A 26,284-nucleotide genomic window follows, 5' to 3' on the forward strand; every position below is an offset into this window, starting at 1 on the left:
ATTAGACTAGTGTTGGTATTGTCCATGAAGTGTATAGCAGCTTTGTTGAGACATGTCCTAACTGTCCCATTAAAAGTGTGTTCAATCTGGTGAAAAAAGCTGTCCCTGTCCCATTTAAGCCTAACCGTCCCAGCTGCTAAGTATTAGTACTATCCAATAAAGGAATAGCAGCCCTGATGAGAACTATTGCCACTGCCCTTTAATATGTATATAGAAATGTATACTGTTCAGGAAAGTATAGCAGTCCTGCTGATGCTTCTAGTCTGTTCGCAACCTAATACCAAATAGCCGCAGTCTTTGCCTCTTAACCCTCTCCCACTGTTATGAGTTCCCAAAGCCGGTTTTCTGTTTCTAGCACTGGAGAAAGCACCCCCATGCTTTCTGTGGCCATAGTGCAGAAAAGGTAAATATATATTTGGAAAGATTTAATAATTCCTAAAGTCTAGATTTATTCATATAGTTTTAAAATTCCTGGTATGTAATTATTCACACAACTCAGGTAATTTCTTGGCTTCTTTCTTGACTTATTTTAGGCTTTATGCTTATTTATTAAAATATTTCTTTTTTTCTAAAACTTCATCAACACGGTACATAAGTTGATGATATACAGCACGTGTTTCACTGTCACTTGCTTCTCAGCGCCCTCCAGAGATATTTCTTTATATTGTTTTGTATTGCTGCCCCAATGGTCAACATTCACCTCTTATGTTTTATCTCCTGACTTGTCAGTCCTCCCATTTCTCTTATTCATAGCACCTTCATTATTATTATACATATATGGAATACTTTTACCAAACTTTCATTTTAATGTTGAATTTTAAACGTACAAAGTTACAGCAACGCCAGCCGTTATTCATTCTTGCAGTCTGCTGTTTCATTAGGGCTCAGGGTGCCACTGGGCTGGACCCATCCAGTGGCACTGTCGCTTAGTACAGATTCCTCGAAGGCAAGAGCTATGGCTTGAGTGATGGTGACTGCCAGGGCCTCCCGCCCTTCTGTAAGGAATGGACGGGGAGCCAACACCACCACACAATGCCAAATAACACCTCCGAGCTAAGCCGCCCTTTTATTTTTATCTATTTCCACGCCACTGTTTTCCGTGGAGGGTCAACGTTCAGCTCTTGCATTATTATTTAATTCTGAGTGTTAGAGATGGCATGCTTATTTCTATATCTGGGTCCATGCCTGCGTGTGCATTGTGAGCGGTGTCATTGTTTGCATGTCTGTGTGGCTGTGTGTTTAGAAAAACATTCATAACCCATCAAGTTTGCATTCAGTGTTTTGGTCAAATGTACTTATGGCGGACCATTTGAGAAGCATTTTCCAAAACATCCTGAGGACAGAATAGCTACCCAGTTGTATTTCAATATTAATCACTTCTGAAAATCTTTCTGACTCAGTATGAATTAAAAAAAATTACCATGAGCCGCTCATTTTTAGATAAATGAATTGTTCTACAATCCATTGTTCCCAGTAAAAGTTTATTTAACTACTATACAGTTTTCAGCAATGTGACCGAACTATGACACTGCACCATTGGCACAAATCTATCAGAAATTTGTAGGTGAAAATCCATCATACTCACTATAAATTTCGATCCATATGTTTGAAAATGTCCCCAGTACATGATATACCATTCAATATGTATTTTCTCAAATACATTTTGGTGTAGAATAAAACTAGTGATTCCAAAATTGCTCCCAAATCATCTTCTGGACTTTAAACACATCTTTTTTGTCCTGTTTTTTATTTATTTATTATTGCTGGGGTAACTCCTTTCCTGCTCCCGTCCACCTACAAATGTTTTGTTTTATTGCTGACTTTGAGTGCCAGGCACCCCAAAGTATACATTCCTGCATGCATTTTTCTCTTGAATTGAGATATTCATTTTTCTCAACTTCATTCAAGATTGCTATGGTTAAGAATTTCTATTGCAACCAACTTTTCCTTTTACTGTTGCCAACAGAGATATTCAGTTTTCTCAAATTCATTCAAGTGTGCTGTGGTTAACAATTGCATTATTACAAGTAACTTTTCCTTATATTGCTGCTGTCTTCCTATGATTGGGAAGAGTCCAAAGATTTTTTTAATCATTTTTCAATCTATGTAGTCTGTTAAAGTCCTAATCAGTCTCACGATGTTGAATAGTGATGCCAAAATTCTTTCTAAGTTATTAGCTACCAGACTATGCAGGGTCGTTCGGGGCTTGGTCCATGAAGGTCATTGTGGTTTTATACCGTCCTGAAGCACGACTTTTAACTTAGGTCGTTTGGCCCATGTCCTACGCAAACCCATGGATATGGCGCAAGAATTGCCATTGGGATTGCTGTACCTCTAAAAGGCTTTCAGTACTGTTAAATGGAACTACCTAATGGCTGTGCTATGGGGAATGGGGTTTGGCCCAAAGTTCTGTGCCTGGGTCCGCCTCCTTTATAATAAGCCCATAGTACAAGTTTGGGTGGGAGGTGAGCTCTCTCAGCTTCCTCGTGTTCGGCAGGGTAACTAGACATGGGTGTCCTCTTTCGCCATTTCTTTTTGTCTTAGCAGTGGAACCGTTGGCCTTGTTCTTACCTGGGGGGCTGGCTCCCTGAGGGATTCGGGTGGGTCTTTCCACTCATATTATCTCTCTCTATGCAGATGACGCACTCTTGTACCTTAGGTCGCCAGGTGAGTTGGTTCCCCTATTATTGCAGCTGTTGATGGAGTTCGGGGTTGTCTCCGGCTTTCGAGTGAATTCACATATGTCACTGCTGTTCCCTCTGGGTGCTCTTTATGGCAGACCGCTGGTTGACTTGCTGGTGGTGGATCTTCGTTGGGAATTGGAGAGCTTTAGATATTTAGGCATTTGGGTTACTCACTCTGCGGCAGCTCATGAGGTGCTCAATGTGGAAAGAGTTGTGTCGGGTCTGGCGCTCTTTGTTCTGTTTTGGAACAGGTTGCTGCTGTTTTGGAACAGGTTGCTGCTGTCTGTAATGGGTAGAGTAGCTATCCCCAAGATAGTGTTCCTGCTGTGTTGTCTTTACCTGGTGCAGAACTCATTTTTCCCGCTGGCCCCTCGGTTATTTGCTCATCTGGATAGTTTGCTGATTTCTTTACTTTGGTCTGGGTGCCACAGCAGGGTGGCCTTATCTTCACTGCAGAGAGATTTGGAGGAAGGTGGGTTGGTTAGCCCTAATATCCGGCTGTATTATTATGCTGCTCACCTGCAACATGCTGCGAAGTGGCAGGTCGAGACAGACATTTGGGAGAAGTGACTTTTTGAGGGCATGCTGGGCACAGATACAGTAGCGTGGATTCTGATGAGAGGTGGACGTTCTGAGGGTGCAATCCCTTACCTGTTTTTTTTTGTTTTGTTTTTTAACATATTTTTATTGAATTTTCAATAGTATCATACATTTCAATTCGCCCATTTAACAGCAATAATAGGATGTTGTCAGTTACAGTAATTTGCTGGGCGCTCGCTTATTGAACTTAACAAACAACCAATAACTTTCGTACACCGCTAGATCCGCGCAATTATGTCTATACTTTCAGGCATTGCCAGTTCGCGCATTTAAAGCTTTCTTTCGTGCGGGGGTTTCATTACCGGTTAGGTTCTAGTTGAGGGCGTCCCCGAAGAGAGAGAGGGGGGGTTGGGTGAGGGGGGTGGCTTGGCTTCTGCAGAACCTGTATCCACTGATTGGGGATGATGGTCTGTGTGTGCTATTTGACTTGTGTGTGCTTGGGGGTGTGGTGTATTGATATCAGTGCCGAAGCGCTGTTGGCAGGCGTGTGCGCATCTCCTGATTTACTGTCGCATTACAGCCGGGGTGAAACCCGCAATTATCTGGGTAATCGCATCTCTGCTGTTCAAGGTTTTTTTTCGTCATTCTTTGTTTCTAGTTTGGAGACCAGTGTGCCCCAGGTTTCACAGCCCGAGTGTCGCAATCCACCCGCGCCAGTTTCATTAGTACCTGATATTCAGCACGTGCCCAGCGAAGCGTGAGAGTGAGCCAGGCTCCATGGTCAGGGGCCTTGGAGGCCTTCCAGTTCATGGCTATTAGTCTTTTGTACATTGCATAAGCCAGGTCTACGAATCTATGCATATGTTTGCTTCTTTTTGTTCTTGTCCTGAGGCCAAGTAGACAGGATTTGGGATTCGCGTCCAGGCCTAGGCCTGTCATTTCCGACAGTACAGTGGTCAACTCCCAGACCATATGATAAAACTGTGCTGCTGGGGTTTTGCATCTGGGGCAAGTTGGGTCCGATCCAGGGAACATGCGTTTTATCCTGGCTGGCGCCAGGTATGTCTGATGTAGGTAATTAAACTGTGTGTATCGGAATCTGGGGTTTCTTGAGACCTCGCGTGTGTGACTCAGGGCTTTTGGCCATTCTGTCTCTGAAATCGGGGCAGGCAGTGCAGCATTCCACCTCTCCCGAGCTTTCTGCAGATTAGACTCCGGGGGCTTATTCAGAAGTTTGTACGTATTTGAGACTACTTTTTCACGAGTGTCGCAGCTCAGCATATGGTGTAGGTTAGTTGAGGTGCTTGGCTCAGCGTCCCCAGACCCCCATGTACTTCTGATGGCGTGGCATATAGCGTGGTATGTCGGAAATTGCCCTGAGCTGATCTCTGTGAGGGCCTGTATGGCTTCGAAGGACATTAGTTTTCCTTCCTCGAAGAATTCTCCCACGTGCTTATGCCCGCATCTATCCAGGTTGCGGACGAGTGAGATCCGGTTGTCACCCATCCGGGGATTCGTTCTAGTGGTATGAGAGGTGAGTAGGGAAGTTTTTTGGCATCTTTTTGAATGTACTTCTTCCAGTATGCATGTGCTGCTGCCATCAATGGATTTACGTGTGTGCTTTTAGTTTGCTTGTTCATGAGCCACTCAAGCAGAGGGACTCCCCGGAGTCGGGTTACCAGCCAGGTAGCTTCCGCTGAGCTGGGATTATGGATCCAGTTTAAGATCCACTGCAGCTGTGCTGTTGCAGAATAGAGCTCAAAGTTAGGGGCTCCCAGTCCACCCACTGCCACCGGGTGATGTAGTGTATTGAGTGCGACACGCCTTCTGCCATCACCCCACACCAGCTGCACTAGTGCAGAATTTAAACTGTTGAAGAAGCTTTTAGGGATTATGATCGGCAGGGCAGCAAAGTAATACAGCAGCCTGGGCAGCACTAGCATGTTGGCTATGGCAACCTTTCCCAGTGGTGAGAGCGGTAGTTTATTCCAGAAACGCAATGAGCTCTTTATAGATGTCACCGCTCTCCCCAGGTTGCCATCCCTGAGGTCTTCCGCTCTGTGGTAGACGTTGACTCCTAAATATTTAAATGTGTCGAAGCACCATTTTAATTGGCCTGATGGGGTATTCTCACGTTTCGCTGGGGACCAGCCAACCAACGGGAATATGCAGGATTTCCCCCAATTAACTATCAAGCCCGAGATCTCTCCAAACTCGCACAGCGATGACATCACTGGGGGCAGCACCTCCTCTGCACTGCCTATATAGATCAAGGCATCATCTGCTTACAATGATATGACGTGGGATGTGCCGTTCCTTACCACCCCCCATTCTTCTTTTTTTGCACAGACACGCGCGGCCAGTGGTTCCATCGCCAGGGCGAACAACAGGGGAAAGGGGGCAGCCCTGCCTTGTTCCCCTGCTAATTAGGAAGCTCTCTGATATGACTTCCCCTGTCTTCACCCTGGCCTGTGGGTTAGTGTACAGAATGCGTACCCATCTTATAAATTTTGGGCCTATGCCCATTTGCTGCATGGTGGCAAACAGGAAGTCCCATTCTAGTGTGTCGAATGCTTTTTCGATGTCTAGCGAAATCACCGCTTCCTCAGATGCACTCGGGGGGGTGTCGCCCATTACGCTCAGTAACCTACGAATGTTGAGGAAGGTGTTGCGTTTTGGGATAAATCCATTATGGTCTTCGTTTACCAAAGTGTGCATGTGAGGAGCTAGCCTGTTGCCTAGTATTTTGCCAAGTAGTTTGCAATCTAGATTTAGCAGAGACGGGTCTGTAGTACCTAACGTCGGTGGGGTCTCGCCCCTGTTTCGGGAGGACCACTATCATTGCCTCTCTCATTGTGGGGGGGAGAGTTCTATTAACTTCTGCTTCTTCAATAACTTTTAGGAGATGTGCGACAAGGTGTGTCGCAAAGGTGGAGTAGTATTCTGATGGCAGGCCGTCTGCCCCTGGAGCTTTATTTCTAGGTAGTCGTTCAAGAGCCTTGTTGAGTTCTCCTAGTGTGATGGGGGCCTCTGTCTCCCTGTCAGCTTGTGTGAGTTGGGGTAGAGAGGATTCCGCCAAAAAAGACTCGAGTTGTTGGGGGGTGCATGCTGTGCGTGTAGTGTATAGTTGTGTGTAGTATTTCCTGAACGCATCATTTATTTCTTCCTGCGTGGTTGCTAGTGCGCCTGCACCTATCCCTATTGCCCCAATTGGGGGGCATTGCCGTTCCTCCCGCAGGAGCCATGCGAGCAGCCTACCCGATCTGTCGCCTTCCGCTTGTAATCTGGTCAAGTGATATTTGTAGTCATGAAGGCGTAGTGTGGCGTCGGCGGCTGCGTATTCTGCGCGCGCGTCTTTTAATGACGTATATGGTGTTTCGCTGAGGGCCACTGCATTTTCTAGTGCTCTTAGTTTCTTTTCCAGTTTGCGTCTTACCGCCCATGTAGTAGAAATACAGTGCCCACAAATCACTGCTTTATGTGCGTCCCACTCTACTGCTCTTAAGTTTGTGGTGCCATCGTTCAATTCCCAGTACTGTTTGAGCGCTGTTCTCAGTGCGTTTGTAAATGCAGGGTCCTGCAGCGCTTCCACTTGTAGTCTCCAGGTTGGGATCGCTTGTCGCCTCCTGCCCCAGTCTAGAGTTATTTTAAGCGGCGAGTGGTCTGATAGTGTCTTAGCTAAGTATTCAATCCTGTTGGTTACTGTGCAGATGTCCTGTGGTACCCCATAGTAGATGTATCCTGGTGTACACTTTGTGTGGTACTGAGTAAAATGAATATTCTCTGTGTTGTGGGTGCTTCATGCGCCACAAATCATAGAGGCCCATGTTACTGGCCCATGTTGCCAGTGGGTACCTGGGGCATCTGTTGGCCGCTAGATGTGTGGGGGGGCTAGACCTATCCAATGTCGGGTCCGGCGTATTATTGAAATCTCTGCCCCATATTGCGGGTGTTGCGGGGTTAGTCAATAGTGCTAGGGTGAACGTGTTCAGGAACTCAGGTAACACAGTGTTAGGGGCGTATATTCCTATGAGTGATAGTTGTTTGCCGTCTAATTTACCCTCCACCACTACGTACCTACCCCCCTGGTCTATCCTGTATGATGTTTGAAGAAATGGGACACTCCCTGCTATCCATATCAGGACCCCCCTCGCGAAGGTTGAATAAGATGTTCCTACGATCTGTCCTCCCCATTTGTTCCGCAGTTCTTGTAGGTCTGGGTCCCGCAGGTGGGTTTCTTGTAGGATTGCAATGTGTGTGCCCTGGCTTTTGAGTCTTGCATGCACCCTGGACCTTTTGCTATGGGTCCCGAGGCCCCTGACATTCCAGGTGACTGTCATATTTGCGTGCGTTATAGGCTGTGCGTTGGGCCATGTTTATTTTGTAGTGGTGCAACTAACATTCTGCCCCCTGGTGGGATCTGAGCAATTTTCCCCCTCCCCTTCGCCGCGACGGCCCGGTCTCCCGCCCCCAGCCATGTGTCCTGTGTTATGCGCAGACCCGCGGTGTACGAACTGGTAATTACCCTCCCTCCCTCCCCAACTGGATCCCATCCCGAACTGTGAACCAACAAAAAACTGCGCACCCCGATGGGGTGCGACCTGGGCTGTGTCCATGTGGATGTCTGCGGGGGAGCAATAATACTATCCGGGTGCGGCTCACTATAGGGGCTCGCATCCTTCTGCAGACACAGTTTGCAAGTGGTGTAGGGTGTCCCCAGGGCGCAGCAAGCCAACCCTCCCCCCACCGCGCGCCGCCGCCAATTACGCGCAGATTGAATACAGGAGTTGACTCTGAGAGCAGAAAAACAAGGATACATAATTTCAGACGATATGTCCAACCGCTGCCAGCGAGGCACACAATGTTCAGTCCTGCTCTCCTTCTATGGCGGCGGGTCCCGCCCTGGTGGCAGGTCAGCGGCGCTCGTTCAGAGTATATCTGCGGTCCGGGGGGTAATCTCTGGGCCCTTCAGCGACCCCGTTAGTGTGGAGTCCGAACTTAGCCGAACTTAGCCCTTGAATCCGATTCCAAGCCCTCCTCTGGGTGGGTTCTGAGAGTCTCGAAAGAATTTTGTGTCAGCAGGGGAGTTTCCTTCAGAACCCCCTGGCTCTCTCTTCCGCAGCCTGTTTCTCCGTGGGTTGAACCCCGGGTCGCCTCTTGGAGCGTTTCCGTGCGGATGCTGTGGACCAGTTTTCGTTGATACCGGTTGCTTCTCGGGGTTGGGCAAACCCCTTGGCATGTAGCCCTGTCCAAGCGTCTTCCGGAGATGTGAACACGTGGGTGTGTTCATCTGTTAGTACTCTTAATTTAGCGGGGAATAACAGAGCATACTTTATGTCATGTTCACGGAGACGTTGCTTTATTTGAGCAAAGGAGTTGCGTTGTCTTTGCACTTCCTGAGTGAAGTCTGGATAAGCGTGAACAGTTGAGTCCTCATACTGAAATGGGCCTTTACTGCGAAATTGTTGCAGTATCGCATCCCGGTCTCCAAAGTTCAGGAACCTGGCTATCAGCGGTCTTGGGGACTGGCCCGGTGCTGGGGGGCGCCCAGGAGTCCTGTGCGCTCTTTCAACTGAGAAGAATTTCGATGGGGCTCCATTCAGGACCTCTTTGGCTAACCATTGTTCCAATAGAATCTCTGAGTTTTGATCTAGTGATTTTTCCGGGAATCCGAGAAACCGTATGTTGTTGTGGCGTGATCTTCCCTCCGCCTCTTCTGCTCTTCTCAACAGTGTTTTTACTTCTAGATCCAGGCGGAGAATTTGTTTTTGGTTGTCCGTTACTTTGGGGCTTATTTCGTTTAGCGCCTCCTCCGTTGACTTCACTTTTTCGGATAATTTGCGGTGGTCCGCTCTAAGAATATTTAGGTCTTGTGTCTATTCTATTTTCCAATTAAATTTTTGTGTCCGTAATTGCTTGGAGTACTTTCTCAAATTGTGTGGAATGGGCCAAAAGTGTAGATTCCTGCGATTGTAAGGTAGGTATGGATTGCTGGTCCCCAGGCGCTGGTCCATGCGAGCCCCGGTCCTGACTCCTCGCTGATTTTGATCTCCCGGCCATTTTGACTCGATTTGTGGGTCCCTGTTCCTTCTGCGCCTACGCGAACTCCTACGACCCCCGGGTTGGACAGGTATGGAGGGCTGTGTGTCCCCACAGATCCACACTGGCGTACGCTTTAAGTTCTTTAGGTTGCAGCCTGCCTAGTATTCTACGAGGTGAGTTCCTGCTTGGCCGCCCGTTTCCAGGCCCCTCAACCGGCACCGGCGGGAGGGCGACGGATGGCGGGGTGGGGGGGGCGAGGCCTGCGCTCCCCTAGTGATACTGCAGTCGGCCTTGACAATTCAGGGCTTGGGTGTGGGCCCCTCATTCCCACGAGGTCGAGCGCCATGTGCGCTCTTCTTCATTTGGGCTTCCATGCAGGGTTCTAATCCCCGTGCCGGGGGAATGGTGGTAAATATAGTGTACTGCAGAGAGCGCTTCCCATGTAGCCCACGAGCGTTCAAAAATTGCCAGAGCCACCAGTACTGTTCAGGGGGGTGTAAGAGCAAGCCCCCCCCCCCTCCACCGATCTCAAGCCGCCGGCGCTCCGAATGCGCCCCGTGGATTTCACTGCGTGTCCCCATTAGGTCGAGGGGGGGGGGCACGCCTTGCAGCCGGTCCGCGGGCCAAAGGGGGGGGAACCACCGAGGGTCCCCGTCCGCGACTTCACCGCCTCTCCATCCCTCCCCACGTCAGCAGTGGGAGGGTTGTCCAGCGGTAGAGGGGGGGGGAGAGGGGCAGCCCAAAGCGGTGCAGGGCCCAGCGGCAGGTCTGCTGCCCACCCGCAAAGGGATCCCCCCACCGCCGCACTCCCGCCTCACCTTAGGGGCTCCGGGACGGAGCTCCGGGCCTCGCAACGAGGCAAGAAGGCGGCCGCAGTTCCCGAGGCGGTGTCATAGTCCGGCAGCCTCCCTTCACGGCCGCACAAGCGCCTCCGTAGCCGTCGACGAGGGGAGAGAGGCTCCTAGAGCGAGTCTCTCTACTGTGCAAGGATATTGGCGTCCCCGGGGCGCCCGCAATTGTTTTAGTGGCGAGCCCGAGACGGAGCGCTTTATTAAGCGTCCTTCCCGGTCGCCATCTTGGCTCCTCCCCCACTACCTGTTTTATAATACTGCAAACATCTGGGAACAGGCTGTCAAGAAGGTACTACACCGTGCCCCCTTTGACAGGGAACTGAAGGTGTGGGACCTTGGTGTGGGAGCTCCATTCCTTGATATTTATGACCACTTGTCTATGGACCGCCTGAATGTGGGTGGCTCTCTTTTTGCTGGGGATTGCTTTCAGGAGGCTCAGAACACGTTTGGTTTGGGCCCGGGCCAATTCCTGTATTATGCAAAAGTGTTGTATGGGAGGTCTGGCGAGACTTTCCAGCTTCCCCACCACCCTCTCAGGTGTTGGGTGGGCTGGTAAATTGGGGGCAGGGGAAGCAGTTAATTACCTTATTATATAGGGCTCTTTGGGAGGATATGCCTGGTAACCCTGTGCATCGTGCTGGGTGTGGGAGCAGGAGTTGGGGGAACCGATGGCAGATGCTTCCTGGGCTGGGGCGTTGTCATTGGTGCGCACCATTTTATGCAACAATCGATTTAAGCTCCTACACTTTTAATCCGTGCACCACACATGTCACACCTTATCATCTTAACAAGATCGATCCAGCTAGGGGGCCAGGTGCAATCGCTGTGGTGAAAGAGATGCCTCTTTTCCACACCTGACATGGTCCTGTGAGGGGGTCCAGCTATTCTGGAGGGAGGTGGTTACCAAGATTGTGGAGGCCACGGGCTTTGTTTTTGCTCTGATGCCAATGACATGCATACTTGGGGTGGTGGTGCAACCCAGGGTGTGAAAAAGCCCATACAAATTAGCACAGCTGGCTCTTGTGTTGGCCAAACACAGGGTTGGCCATAGGTTAAATGGACTCTAGGAGCCCTTTGGTTGAATGCTGGATACGCAATCTCCTGAAGTGGGGAGTGGCAGAAGAACAACATATGAGATTGACATACACAGAAGAGGGTGCGCCCGCCGACCTGATGGCGTTTGGACAATTGTTGGACCGATTTACTGATGCCATGGATTCGAGGTCTGAGACCAGTACAGATATTGAAGAATGATGGATGGGGTTGAGTCAAATTATCATGGCAACAAACTGTTTATTTAGAAATTATGGCATACTTAGAATGTTTGAGATTTGGTTACATTATGGTATCATCATTTGTTGGGAACTACTATGTTGTTTCTCTTGACAAGACAATGTTGACATTTACTTCTGACTGTGTAATTCTCTCTCATAGGAGGACACTGTACGGGGTTCTCACATGTTTTGCACTGTACTTTCTTTTGGTTTTATTTGTATAAAATCAATAAAAAGAGCTCATAAAAACATTTTCTTTTCAAATTAAAGAAAGTCCTAATGAGTACTGATTTGCTTCTCACACCCATAAAGGCACAAGTGAAGCAAAACAAGGACCCAACTAGATGAACTCCACATAATTAACAACAGTTCTGAAAAAGCACCAATCTCTGCCTAGTACACAGATATTTAGTAAGCAATATACCAAACAATGTGGTCAGTGAAACATTCAAATGTTTTGTATTGGCTTCCTCAGCTTAATGTAGTTATATTTGCAAAGGATGGAGCTGAAAAATAATATAATTCTATTGAAACAACATTCTGTAAGGAAATAAAAATGAAGTTCATGATTCTGAATATCCTTACGACCTTGCTGAGTAACAGTTCTTAGTTATGCTTTGTTTTTGTTTCAGGCAATTTAATGAAAGTAAAAATGCTCAAACTGGAGCGAGTCTGGGAGTGTTTCCTGAGGAAAAGTCAAAGCAGTCGAAAGAAGTGGCTCAGTTATATCAAGACGAGCTGCAAAAACAGGTATATTGAGGCTTTAAGGCATGTTTTCTCTTTTTGGATAAAAATAGAGGACTTTGCTTTATTGCTTAGGGCAATCTTTTAGGCACTGTGCTTTGCTTGGCAGTGTTTATCAAATTAATTATTATTGATTAGTTCACTTCACCAATACAGCACAGATCTTGAACTTAATTCTCAATGTATTTGCATGGTATGCACCAAACGTGCAGATTCAAATCACTTGAATTCTGGATGCTGTAGCATGCACTGATTTATCACATTGAACACATCTCTGTAGAGATCATAGTGTGTATGTGATTTGTGCTCCCATTCACCACCACTTACATTACAGAAATATGAACTGTGAACATGTTGTAAGGTGCACTTGTGGGGAACAAGAGGGAATAATGAGAGTAGAGATTTGTTAAGCATGATCATAGTAAATGTCACCTTGGCAAGAACATCTTATTTTAGATAAGTCTTCCAAAAAAGCTGTTAAAACAATAATGTATAGTAGTTATGTTTGTCCTTGTAAGTCATGCAAGATCTGAAGTAAGTATATATTATCTGCAGTGCTTTAGTCCATCCATTAATTACAGTCCACAGTATGAGTCAATTGTGTGTAGATAGACATCCCTGTATTGTACTTTACTTTTGGAACCATTTTTGACTCTCACATACCCCCTGAGAGAAGTAAACCTTCCACCTTATTCTTCAGTTCTAACTTGTATTTACTTATTTGCAATGTATTGCCTTAAACTATGGCTAAGCAATGGAATTTGGGGGTGGGATTGTGTTTGTGCTAATGAAGACCATCTTCTAATAATGATTACCAGATTGGACATTACTACCGTTCATTGTTTTAGTCTTGCACTGATGATGATGCTCATGCCTCTCAACCACACTGATGAAATGATGTGGCATATGTGTTAATGTAAATATAGATTATCTGATGGGGTGAAATTAAGATTTATTGGCAAAAACACCCAGAAAAATTAGCATGACGTTCGCATGCCTTGTTTCTTATGCACACTTACACCACCCTGGCGCCATCGCAATATCTACATTTAAAATTTTCAGTATACATCAAACGCCACCTGCTTGCGCTTTGTTTAGGATCTCTACCATCTAGAGCGGATCAACCATCGTGGAAGAATGGGGGTGAGTCGTCTTGCAGGTTACGCAACGCTGACAGGGAGGATATGGTCCGTCTGTTCTGGGTCTGCCCGGCCTTAAAAGAAGCATGTTGCCAACTGTTAAAACCAATATTTAAGTGAAATGGGATTAGTTCTTGTCGACCAGCAGTGATGAAAATGTTTGACCCAACCGATCCGCAGACAAACTGTAGACTTGTCAAATTCTTGGTTGCGCACACCAAATGTGTAAACTCATGGCTTGGGTCCGCGAACCCACTTTAAGGATGAAGTTATGTTGTAGTAACAAATTGAAGCAGACAGATCGATCGGTTTGCGCCTAATAATTGTCTTGTCATTTTTATTAATTGTTTATATTTAAGTATTTTTATTTTATTTGTAATTGTTTGATCATTGGCTATTTCTTTTGCTAAGATTTTAATTAATCATGCAAATAATTAAATAAGAATTGTCGTAATAAACACCCAGATTACAGTTTATAGTGAATACAAATTTGTTTTCTTTAAGGTTGTACCCTAGGATATTTTTGAAAGGATGTTTTTGATGTTCAACTTATGAGCCCCTGATGAAGAAGGATGAGAACTTTATTTCTCCCATAGTTTGGTGTATGTTTGATGTTCTTTTCAGAATTCAGAATTATGTCCTCGATGTCTTGAAAGACCTATTGACTTGTTCATACAGGATGCTTAAGAGTTTGTATTTGTTACAGTGTTGGTTCTACTGGCCTTATATTATTAAAGATTATGTTGAGAGCTATATTAAAAAAAAAGATGCTCTTTTTGTTCTCAACAAAAGCCCTCCTGCACGAAATAGGTGGACGTTTTAAAGCCATTTGAACCTTTAAACTAAGGCTGAGAAATACAAAGGGTTTCATCATTAATCTTCCAGTGTCAGAAAGAAGTACAGTGATCCAGGTATTGGTAGTTACCCTTTCTCAAACTGCACATTTTTTTTTTCTTCTTCCTAAACTACCCTCAGCATTAACAGCTCTGTGTATTCACCATATGCACTGATTACATGGATTACTAGAGACCATGCTCGCTGTTTGAGGTCCACAAGTGAAAGCATTATTCTGGAAAGTCTTGACAAATGTTTACAAATCCAAGTTTGTTTTTCTGCAGTATTTCATCTACAAACTGATGGACAAATGTAGCAAAAGAATCAAGCTCTTTAGCAATTCCTGAACCTAGACCAGTGCCGCCACACAAACCTTTTCTGGCCTTTGACGAATATGCGTACAATAATGTTATCCATGCATCGACCAAGTCATTCTCTTTCCAGAGTAACTACAGAGAGTACACATGAATGTTACCTGAAGTCATCAACAACGCACAATTAATCCACCATCTAGCTCCAAAATTAAGAAATATTTAACTTGAAGTACATCAATAACAGAAGATCAATAAGAAACAAGTTGTGTTAAAGAAAATGTAAGAAAAGATATGACACACCCCTATAGAATGTACAAGATAGTATGATTGTCAACTAAACCTGGTCCTCTTCAAAGGCTTGTGGTAAGCTAAAAACCTTGATACATTTGGCCTGTTTCCTTAACGCGAATCATAAATCCAGTAGTCATGAAATTTGATTTACTGTCGCATATGTTCTTGTTCCTAATTAAAACTAGCCAGAGATAGGGTAGGGGCGTCTGGGCTGTGGAGATGGATGGATGGAGGGCCTGGGTCTTCGTGATGTATGGCGGGTCTGGTATCCTGGTACGCGGCAATACACTCATACATCGGCGGCGCACCATACTCATGCGCGAATTGATCTCTTCCTTGCACCTCCCCTTGACATGCCTAGATTCGCAGGGGCAGAGATTCTTCCCCATGGAGTATCGGACCATGCACCGCTTCTCCTTCGTCTTGACGGAGGGAACCTAGGGCCCCGACCGATGTGGCGGCTTAATGCCTGGTGTCTGCAGGACGACAAGTATACCCGGGAACTGGGCGATCAGGTCTCCCAGTTTTTTACCCTAAACGTGGGCTCCGTGACATCGCTGGGCATTATCTGAGAAGTAGGTAAGGCCACCATTAGGGGTCATGCCAAGCAGCTCCTCGGGGCTCGGGATAGTACACGTAATAACAAAATATCAGTCCTTGAAGCAAGGAGGGCCTAGTGGCGGGACCAGTGGGTGCAGCGGTCACACGAAAGTTGAACCTGGTCCATGACGAGATTAAGCACATAACACTCGAGACCGCGAAGCACATGTGGCGGGCCTCTCTGGCCCCTAGTGTATGGATGGGGAGACAAAAACGGCAAACTCCTGCACTGGATTGCCACCAGGCCAATGGCAAACAGAGTGATCCCGGAGATTGTGGATGGCGCAGGCGCTGTCTTGCAGACTCCAAGTGCAATTGCGCAGGGCTTCGTGGCCTACTAACAAAACCTCTATGGGGAACGCCCTAGGCCACCAGCGGAGGTTGAAGCCCCACTGCTGATGGAAGTGACCCTCCCCGCTATCTCCGCTGCAGAGAGACGCGAGCTCGACAAGCCTCTTGAACTGGAGGAGATTGGCGACGGGGAAGATGCCTGGCCCGACAGCTTCCCGGCCGAGTTTTACACGAAGTTCTGAGATACACTAACCCTCCACCTATTAGCAATGTATCAGGCTTGGATCATGCCACCATAGTGGTGATTCCAAAGACTAGGCCTCCCTCACAGGACTGTTCAGCATATCGCCCTATATCACTCCTCAACATAGATCTTAAGATCTTCCCGACGGTGCTGGCCCTGAGATTGAAGAGGGTGCTGCCCGCACTGGTTCACCAAGACCAGTGCGGTTTTATGCCAGCTAGAGGCACCCGACACTGCATTAGGCGCTTACACGTGGCTCTGGCACACAGGGCCCTCCTCTCCTCCCCTTTGGCACTTCTACTAGTAGATTTCGAGAAGGCCTTCGACACAGTGGATTGGTCGTATTTGCGCTGTGTCCTTGGGGGGATGGGGTTTGGGCCGCGGTTCTGTGCTCTGGTGGACCTCCTCTACTCCAATCCATCAGCTCGGGTGCAAGTCAACGGGGTGGTCTCGGACCAGTTCCTCATCCGTAGAGGGACCCGCCAGGGATGTCCCCTCTCCCCGCTCCTGTTTAGCCTGGCAATGGAGCTGCTGGTGAAATTAATTTGTGAAGACCCCCTGGTTGAGGGATGGTCGTGGCCCACCGGGAGGGAGGACCGAATCGCTTTATATGCTGACGATGTACTGAAATACCTGGCCAACCCGGCCAATAGTGGACCTTGGGTGCTGCAGTTATTGGGACTGTTCGCAGAGGTGTCAGGCCTAACTGTCAAGCCCGGTAAATATCTATTGATCCCAGTCGGTCACTAGGGATTGTTATGATTGCCAACATGGTATTCCTATTAAGCAAAATAGTTTCCGGTACCTGGGAGTACAAGTAGCGCTCTTGCTGGAATTGGCGTGGGCCTTGAACGTCAAACCTCTAACCAAGCGGATCAAGGACGATCTCCAGAGATGGAGATCTCTCCCGCTCAATATCTTCGGCCGAATAGCACTATATAAGATGATGGTGGTTCCTTTATCTGCTGCAAAATTTCCCTTATCAGTTCCCCCAGACAGTGGTTCGCCGAGATGGAAACAGTGGCGAGGTTCTGTGGCATGGCTCTCGCACACCCCTAGCTCTTCGGGTCTGCCAAGGGGATGTCCACGAGGGTGGTCTGGTGATGTCCAATCTTTACCTATACCACCTGGCGATTCATTTGCTGGTAATCAATGACTGGCTGGGTGGGAGGGGGGAGGGGGGTGGGGGTTGGGGTTGGTTGGATCCGACCGACCACGGGAGCTCCTGAGAATTGGCTTTACCGACTTATTCAGAATGCTGTACGGCAACCCTGTACCGCAAAAGATCCCTGAAGTGACGAGGGTGGTGCTCGCGGGGTGGAGGGCATCGACTGAACCAACAGACCCTCCTGTGGCAGGGTTCGTGATTGAAGGAGGTCTCTACACTCCAGGGGTTCAAACTCAGTTCCATAAGTACTTACAACTCCGTCATGCCCTGCAGGTACACCTTCAGACGGGAACGGTCCTCCCAGAGTTTAGCCCCATGGAAGCCAAAACACTCATGGGGCACTTGGGTGGGGGGGTTGTCGAATATATATTGCATGTTGGTCACAAACACATCACGCCCCCTTGATACACTTCGTTCACAATGGGAGCAGTGGGTGGGCCCAATGGAGGACGAGGACTGGAGAGACGCTTTGATGACCCCAAGACTGTTGACTATAACCTCCTGTCTAAGATTGGTACAGATTTATTTTCTTCTTCACGCAGCATATCTCTCTCCCAATAGGCTACACGTGGCCTGCCTCAGACAACAAGCAGGATTCCCCCGATGTACAAGTCCGACAGCTGATTTGTTTCCATATGGTGTGGGCATGCCCCGATATAGCCGCCTACTGGCACGTGGTGTTGGTGGAGATGTCCCGGGTCTTGCAGGTGGAGATAGAATTTGCTCCCCTGCCGATCCTACTGGAGGTTCTTGGGGGGTGGGCTCTAGCAGGGCAGATCGAGCCTTTATTGGAACGGCTTGTTTGGTGGCCAAGAGGGACATAGCTTCAGGATGGCTAACCGAATCGGCCCCCACACTGACGAATGGCGCCGTGGGGTGGACTGGTGCGCCTCCCAAGAAAAAGTTTTTTATGAAGCAAGGGGCTGCCCTACTAAATATGAAGGGGTATGGGGAGGATGGGCGGGATCCGGGGGGGGTGACACGGAGTGTGGACCCCCGGTATGAGCAGGGGGACCACGCTCACGACTCCATGATATATCCATGGAATACTCAATCAAAGGAGGAGTTGTGTGACCAGTGGTGTTAAATGTTTCGTTATCTTTTTGCTTTGCAATAAAATCAATAAAACTATTTTATAAAAAATTAAAAAAAACTAGCCAGAGAAAGTCATGGTTCAGGAATACCCTTACCGCTCATCTGTATCCAGTCAGATTCTGTTGAGTATGAGGTCTAACACATTCTATGTTCTACAGTCCCATAAAATTGTAGGCAAGGTAGAATACCTGTTTGATTGGATGAGGTATGGGCCAGAATATAGGTATTGGGTTCCTTTTAATGGTATCAGTGTACTTTAACTGTTAAGGGCTTTTCATGCTTAACGTCCACAAAACCCTATGCCTCTATCATTCCCAGAGTTATGAGACTTTTTTTAAAGGTGGAAAATGTCAGGATCCCTGCACATTACGCCTCTTACTTGACCTTTTTTGCCAGCCTGTTAAGTTATCAGCTGCATGCACTTACTTGCCATAAGGGAATGCTTCGGATTATCATTGAGTACCTTACAAGATATTAACCTGGACACGTGCTTGGAATCTTTCTCTTGGATTACTATCTGAAGGATTTAGTTTTGTGCCTGTAAATTAGATATTGGCTGGATTGTGTCTCTTTATGGAACTTTCTATAGCATACTCTAACTTCATCTATGGATGATAATTGAGCCTAGGCTTCCCTTGTTGCTGGGTCTTTTTCCCTGTACCTTGATCCAATGGTAATTGTTCTTTCCTTTGCACTTCGTTTTTGACTGAGATGTTATGATACTATTTCTCAAGCCAAGCAGCAGCTTGATGCAAAATCATTTTCCACTTCAATATGTCCTTTATTTCTCCATTTCTTTTCGTTGTGCAACACCTGGAGTCGCTGCATTACAGATACTGTTGAGAACAGGGTTAGACATTCAGTTTATATATGAGGCATAGGAGGCTATCGGAAGGGTTTCTGCATGCTAATAACTGTGTCCCTCCCTTTCTAGCTAACTTTATTTTGAGTCCCTATGTGGTGTCATCATTGCCGACTTCTTCCTTAGCTTTTCACCCTGCTTCCACTAGGATCACAGCATACTCCTACCCACAGTATCAGCCTCTGAGTTGATGTTCTGTTTCTGTGGATGACATTTAGAGTTTGAGTGTGCAGATTCATTGGTTCCAGTGTTTTGATCCAGGTCTGCCTGACACCCATATTTTTTGGGAAGGTGTTTTGCTATTGCTATGCCCTTGGCCACAGACCTTTGTTCACGTGTACCTTCTTTCGGGTCAAAGGCTAATCTGCAGGAAGTAACTCAAAAGTGAACACCAAAACATCATCTTGCTTCAGACGGAGATGTCAATTCTGATGAATAATTCTTCCCACAAATTTCTCACATTAGGGACATTCTCCATGTTCCGTACTGGTTCTGGAAATGTTTTGTGAGGAATTTGGATGTGTTATTTGGTGTGATTCTGTGACATCACTGTGTAATACACCTCCAACCCCTTAGGACCAGTCAGGTTTCATTTAGTAAACTGTAGCTCATTCTTGGGTAGCTATGGTTACAAAAATGAACTCGTGTAAAGCATTTAAACAGCACAAAACCACTTGAAGAAGAAAGAAACTCAGCACTCAAGAAATCCAACACAAATTAAAAAAATAGAGAATATTTTCAAAATTTTATGGACTCTGGTAGGAAAACAATCAAGAGGACCACTAATCTCCAGCAGAACGTTTGACTCCTTCAGAAAACCAGTATTCAGTTCCAAAGTCAGTGGCTTCTTGTCTTTGATTTCTATGGAGTGGCCCTAATTCAAGGGATACAAGATGCAGAAGATGCTCAACGATTCTGAAGAGGGTGGGAAGTCAATGGGGCTGTTCCTGGGGCTACTCCGACGCCCACGGTCATAGTGAGGTGAATTTCTTGTTGATGTCCCACAAATTATTTTCCGGTCAGCAGAAGGCCAGTCACGTCTAGGCTAACAGTCGCCCAGAACAGTATTTACAGAAGTTTCCTTATTTTGGCAAAAACTTTACTTACTAGGGACTGAGCTGCACTCCAAAGAGACTCCTGGGCCCAGCAGACTCAAGTGTAACTTTTGAGCATCATGTCCTGGTCTCTTGGGGCGCCCTATGGCGAGGAGCGGTGATCCTGAGTTCTCGGCTACTAACTCGCCCCAGGAGGCTTCTTCAGTTTTTGTGAGCCTGTGCTGTGCACAGGAAGTCAGCCGACTGACTATATGAGTAAGGCTCAGGGGACATCTTCTTCATGAGCAGGAAACAGCAGGCACAATCCTTTCCTTCATTAGCCTGAGGAGCAGCAGATGCAGTCCAACTTCTGTGCAGCATCTTCGCTAGGTCAAGGGTCCGCAAGGAAGTCCTTCTTCGGACCTCTTCTAGTCAAACAAGACCTGACTTCTGGGTACCTGCGGTGCCCATTTAATGCCCAGAAAGTGCCCTCAGGGGAGGTTGTGGTCACTAGCCAATGGCTACTAGGTTTCCACCCACCTGTTGTCAACTTTCGGTGAGGAGTGGCATCTAGCTATCCCAGAAGGCTCCATTCTGCTCACTTTCAAGATGGCAGAACCCCTCTCTCGTCTTCAGGAGTTCAGTACCCACCCTAGAAGTGTGGCTACCTGTGGGCTATTCACCCACTGGAAAACTAGTTTGGCGAGGCGTCTGCCAAGACCCCCTTCAACCTCCCCCATCCCAATGCCACTCTGTCTACATGAACAAAGGAGCAGCCCCTCTGAAGTGTTGTTACTATTTGCGCTTTAAAGGCAGCATCCCCTTTGAAGCTCTCTGTTTTGGCTAATATCCTGTGTAAATTCCTTCCAGGTTGAGGTAACACCTCCAACGGCAAACATCCATTGTTTCCTGTCCGGGGAGCTGTTCACACGTCCCCCAGGTGGGCAGAAGGCTGTCTCGTGGCCGGACTCAGTAAATGTCCACTGGCAAACTTGGACATCACAGATGAAACTTATCTAAAAGTTGCATATAGCAACCAGTTACATTAATTTCGACTTGGACATCAAGTTGGGCTTAATGTAACAAGTTTTTCGATACCTTAAACTACCAGCTGTGGTAATCCCATTCAGAACAGCCATGTGCGTGTGTAACTGTGTACTTGCCAATGGGACTACCAATCTCTCTGACAGCAGAACAACAATTTGGGATTTTTGCTGAAAAAAACATGTTAAACACGTTTTACTTTTGTAATATGTTGCATCCTGCCTTAGGCCTGCTGTAAAGGAGTCCTACACACATTGAAAGGAGTTTGGTCTTTGCCTTTGTTTAAAATGTTAAAGTGGAGTTGGCAGTTTCAAACTGCCCTTCCAGTCTGCAGTGGCAGACTGGGAGCCATGTTTCCCTTTGTCTCCCCCAGGGTTGCCCAACAAGTGCTGCACTTCCAGAGGGGACACTCTAACGTGCAGTCTCTATGTACTCCTGGTACCATATACTTGGGATTTAAAAGTAAGTTAGCATATGCCAATAAGGTGTAAGCCAATCAAACATACACATTTAAGAATTAGGACACTGAGGTCTGGCTAACAGGCCTCATTGTACTCTGTGTCCAAAAAACAGCAGCATCTGTCCAAAACTTTGGGGGTGACCATACAAAAATAGGTGTTTCCTTAAAGTTTTTAAGAGCAATGGTTTTCAGGTGGTTACTACTGTTCCTTGATGCACCGAAGTCCATCAAAGAGCAGGAGGACAGGTTTATTTTGGCTGCAGGCATATGCCAAAGTGGTCCTTTTCTCTTTCACTTTAGTCTTCTGACACTGAACAATCTTCCAAGAGGTCTTCCCACAAAAACAACATTGGTAGAAGAAGTTGTCTTTTTCCATGAGAAAACAGTGCTGCTCCAGAGACAGTTTTCCCTGATGCCAGTCTTTTCCACCTCATCAGAGCTGATTCCAGTGTTTGAGAAATTATAACTGAAGTTCCTAACTCCATCCAATCAAGGCCTTCTGCCAGGCCATGCTAGATATATTCAGGATGGCCCCATCATCCTCTGAATTATTCCCGAAGGATGAGCCCGTTCATATTGATATGATGATTCCTGTGGCTCTAACTCTCCCATCCATAGGGTCCAACCTTGGAGCAGTTACTGTGAAAGCCTATACCTACCTGGGCACCATTGCCCTTGCTCTCTGCACACCATACATTACCACTGCTCCTCTTTGAAATAATTTCTATGCCACTTCCACTATCTATGTCTCCTGACATTTTCTGAGTTGCAAAAGAAAAGGTTAGTGCTTGTTTCAATGATGCAACTCCCTACACTGAAAGATTCATCTGGATTGAAGCTCTTTTTGCTTCTGATTCTGATGCTCTAGCCATGCTTTACAACAGCTACGAGCAAACAGAGAATGATGATTCAGAGACTGCTAACCACTTACTTTATTATAAAATGAAGGATGGCCTTAACCTAGATCTACAAAAAACAAGTGGTTACGATAGAGCTCCAGAAGAGGGGTATGCCTTTTGCTTCTGGACGTCCTTCAGAAGACGCAGTTGTTCACTTTGGTGGTAGGAAACGCAGCAGAGACATTTTCCCACCACTTACACAAAATCTAACATTTTTACAGAAATCTTGAAACCTTTGTCTGTAGTTTAACATCCTTTGTTACCTGTCAAGATGCACTCTTAGAGCCCGTTTTGGCAGCCTCCTTCCCAGGCCAGGCATTCCATGGGCAAATTGCAGTGATATAGTCCTGCACCTTGTGACCCAAAATGATAGACACAAATGCCACTATAAATCACCAATACCCAGCTGTAGAGGACATCTACAAGTGGCTCTTTTTTGTTCGTAGTCTGTGCTTTTTAACTTATAATGTTTTATGAAAATTGATTTCAATAATATTTATTACAACTCAAAAAAATTATGAAGCCTCTCTTAAAGACATTCATGACATAATTGCACAGCTTTTTGTCATCTACTAAGCCATTTTAATATGGTTATTGGAGATTTTAACCCCATTTTGTGATTGGGGAAAAGTCAGAACAAAAAACTTATTTATGTACACAAAAATCGATGTCTTAGCAGCTCTAACTACAATGAGTGTTGCAGTCACAGTATTGATGAGAGGCTAAACGATAGAGAGTAGTTTGCATAAATTAGGTTTAAAGATGTTAAATGCCAGCTTCTCACATGCCTGATCTGCCAAAAGGACTTTTATTAGATGGGTTCTAAACTACCTCATTGATTACATCTGTATTGACTATTGGGCAGTTTGTAGACATTCAAAGTCCTTTGAGGTTTTAGACTGCCTGGGGTTGTGATAATTTCCCAAGAAGGTAATATTGCAACTTCCATGGGCAAACACTTCTCTTCTTTAGCTCTAACTGTAAACCCTTCATTTTCCACACTCAGGAGATTTTTTAAATCACTATTAAAGGTATTATCCTGATGGATACTTCTATTCTTCATCTTATTGATACCCACAAGCTCCAGACTGGATCCATAGGAAGGCCTGATATCAATCAAAGTTGAGGACTCGGATGCCATCTAAGTCCAGAGGCTGATTTCCAAGAGAGATTTTCATCCTACTCAATCTTCAGGTAGTCAAAAAGAAAAGAGACATAAGAATTAAAAGCAAGGATCCCCTCTTCCTGCCACTTTCATCAGTAGATGTTGCATGGACATCGGGGTACCTCCAGAACTTAGTGCAAACTGCAGCGCAAACTCCCACATTAGTTCCGATTCAACCTGAGTTTGAGGGGGCCATCAACGATCCCAAAGCTGATTCAGTCCTTTAAAGAGACACTGGTGTGAATTTTCAGTACCCTTGCGGATCCCTGTGGTGTGCCTACAGGCCCCATGGAACCTGAGGAGGCCTCCAGTCAGGTTACTGCCAGCAGATCCATCCCTGATGCAGACTGTGCCTCCGGACACTGCTCTAGGGTCGCCTACTCCATCTCCTTTGCCATGCATTGACACAAGCAGAGGTGGCGCTGGATGGCGAGCCCATAGTCCTTTTGGACTCTGAAACATATCCGCCATGACTGTCTCACCCAACTCTACCTCTTCCATAGGATTCTGATACACTTCCTTTGCCACATAGATTTTCAGAGTAGGAGCCACCTGAACATGATGAATCGCAAGTATATTATAGCAAGAATTTGTGGAGCTCCAGGAAGTCAGTGGCCTTAACACTTCTGCGGATACTGGATTTAACAATATCACCCCTTTCGAGGCTTTAGAAGACTGTTTTAGCAGAGGGCACACCAACCTTTTACTCTGCAACAGCAGACCTTGCACTCCTTTTGAGATAGAGTTCTACCTTAAGAGATACCTTTTAGTAGGACTGAAACTCTGGACTCGTCTGTGTCTTCATGCCTCTACTCCTCCTGTGCAAAGTTCTCTAGAAGATCAGATTTGGGCCAGTAGTGTGTAGTACTCAAAACGTCTGGCTGTGAGCATATGCCCTTATTTCCTGCTGCCTCTTCAGAAGGGTCTACTGTTGCAGTAGCAGGACAGGGTCCTTCACCTGAACCTGTACAACTTAGTCCTCCTTGTTTGGAGATTGAGTGGTAAAACCTGACTGGCTTTGACCTCCCTCCTGAGGTATTCAATAGTATTCTGTCAGCCAGGCGTCCCTTCACCGAAACCCTCTATAGAGGACGTTGGGAGAAGTTTGACTGATGTTCTAATTTTCCTTTTCCTCTAGCCCAGCAAGATCTTGCTGTGTCAACAACTAAAGGTTAATGGCCTTTCTACAGTTGCATGATCAGCCATCTTTGTTTAAGTCATCTGTTGTGATGCAAATTTTTAAAAGGCTAGTCTTTATATTCCAGCTTAATCCCTTGTGATGCTCCATTTGGACTTCCGTCTAGTTCTTACAGACTTATTGTGCACTCCATTCAAGCCTATGCACAGATGCTCCTCGAGATTACTCAAATTGAAGACCATGTTTCTCATTGTGATCATGTTAGGTCATTGCGTGAGCTACAAGCACTTTCTGTCCAACAATTTTTCACCAGATTTCTTCTGGACAAATTGGTGCTAAGGAACTAAGGCAGCCTTCTTCCCAAAGTTTGTAATGCAATTCCACATTACGCAGTCCTTTACCCAGTTAATGTTCCACACTCCTCCTTATCCGCCCTTAAGCTCCATCACCTAAACCTGAAGAGAGCTCTGAGTTTCTACATTGATCACACCTAGGGTCACCTGATGGATGATCAGCTTTTTTGGGGGGTTTTCTGGGGTGAAGTAACATATTGCAGTGCAGAATTGTACTATTTCCAAACAGTTTTTTTCTCTTTGTGTAAACATCTTTTTTATGGCGTGACCACGAAACCGCCTGTGGACTCATTCCCCCAGAGCCAACACTGCTACCACGGAGTGCCTATTTTGTATATCTGCCTGGATGTGACGTGAGTTCACAAAGCACACTGCTGCCTGGATAGTGAGCTCCGGTGGGAGAGGGTTTTTTTCCTGTTCTTTCCTGTAGGATTTTTTGGTCTGACCAATTCCACAGACCCACGACCTGGGGAGATAATGCTTTGTTATCAATTCACAAGGTGAGAAAATGCACTTAGAAGTATCCAGTAAAAGAACAAGTTACTTACCTTCGGTGGTGCTCTTCCTGATGATTCTAGCTGATGATTCCTCACCGACGCCACACCCACCCTCCCCATTCTGTGGAATGGACTCCTCTGGTCCATACTAAAAAGATTCCAAGTTACAGGTCTCCACACTGGCACAATCTGATTAAGGGTCCTGCGTTTGGCTGCGTGGACAGATGTTAGAAAGAAACTGACATGTGCAGAAGTGGCAGTAATATTCCAGGGCAGGATGGATACTATGCAGAGCCGCACTAATACCACCTACAGATATGTGAAGGAATAGCAGAGAAGTATCTCCTGATCCACTGTGGCACCTTGGGGCTATTTGCAAGGGGAGTAATCTGCATTTAGATAGTGTCTAGCAGAAATAGGGCTACCAAAGGTAAGTAACTTATCTAACTGTGGTTTTCTACCTGAAAATCTAAATACAGATTCCAATAAGTTATTGTTGTACATGAAGTCAACCCTATCGATTATGATACTTGATTAAATCTATCCTCAACTTGTCAGTTACACAAAAGGTAGGCTGAAATACAAATGCTAAGTACTGCTTCAACCAGGTCTGTAAACATAAGCTGTATAGAACTAAAAAATTGTGGTTGCAAGGGGGTTATAGGTTGCTGCTTTAATGAAGAAATCTTCAGTTTGTGTTAATTGGCAGAAGATGAATAAT

At 46.3% G+C, this 26,284-nt stretch overlaps 1 protein-coding gene across 2 annotated transcripts in view; it reads left to right on the plus strand.

The window, feature by feature from the left end:
- The window catches only part of CSPP1 (centrosome and spindle pole associated protein 1), a 976,424-nt gene that overhangs the window by 426,005 nt on the left and 524,135 nt on the right, over nucleotides 1-26,284 (plus strand). For both annotated transcript variants that reach the window (XM_069220290.1, XM_069220291.1), the window contains one exon: nucleotides 12,024-12,141. In XM_069220290.1, the coding sequence (XP_069076391.1) occupies nucleotides 12,024-12,141 (118 nt within the window). The remainder of the gene's footprint in view (nucleotides 1-12,023; nucleotides 12,142-26,284) is intronic.

The sequence above is a fragment of the Pleurodeles waltl genome, chromosome 2_2 (assembly GCF_031143425.1).
Source record: "Pleurodeles waltl isolate 20211129_DDA chromosome 2_2, aPleWal1.hap1.20221129, whole genome shotgun sequence".
Classification (NCBI taxonomy): Eukaryota; Metazoa; Chordata; class Amphibia; order Caudata; family Salamandridae; genus Pleurodeles; species Pleurodeles waltl.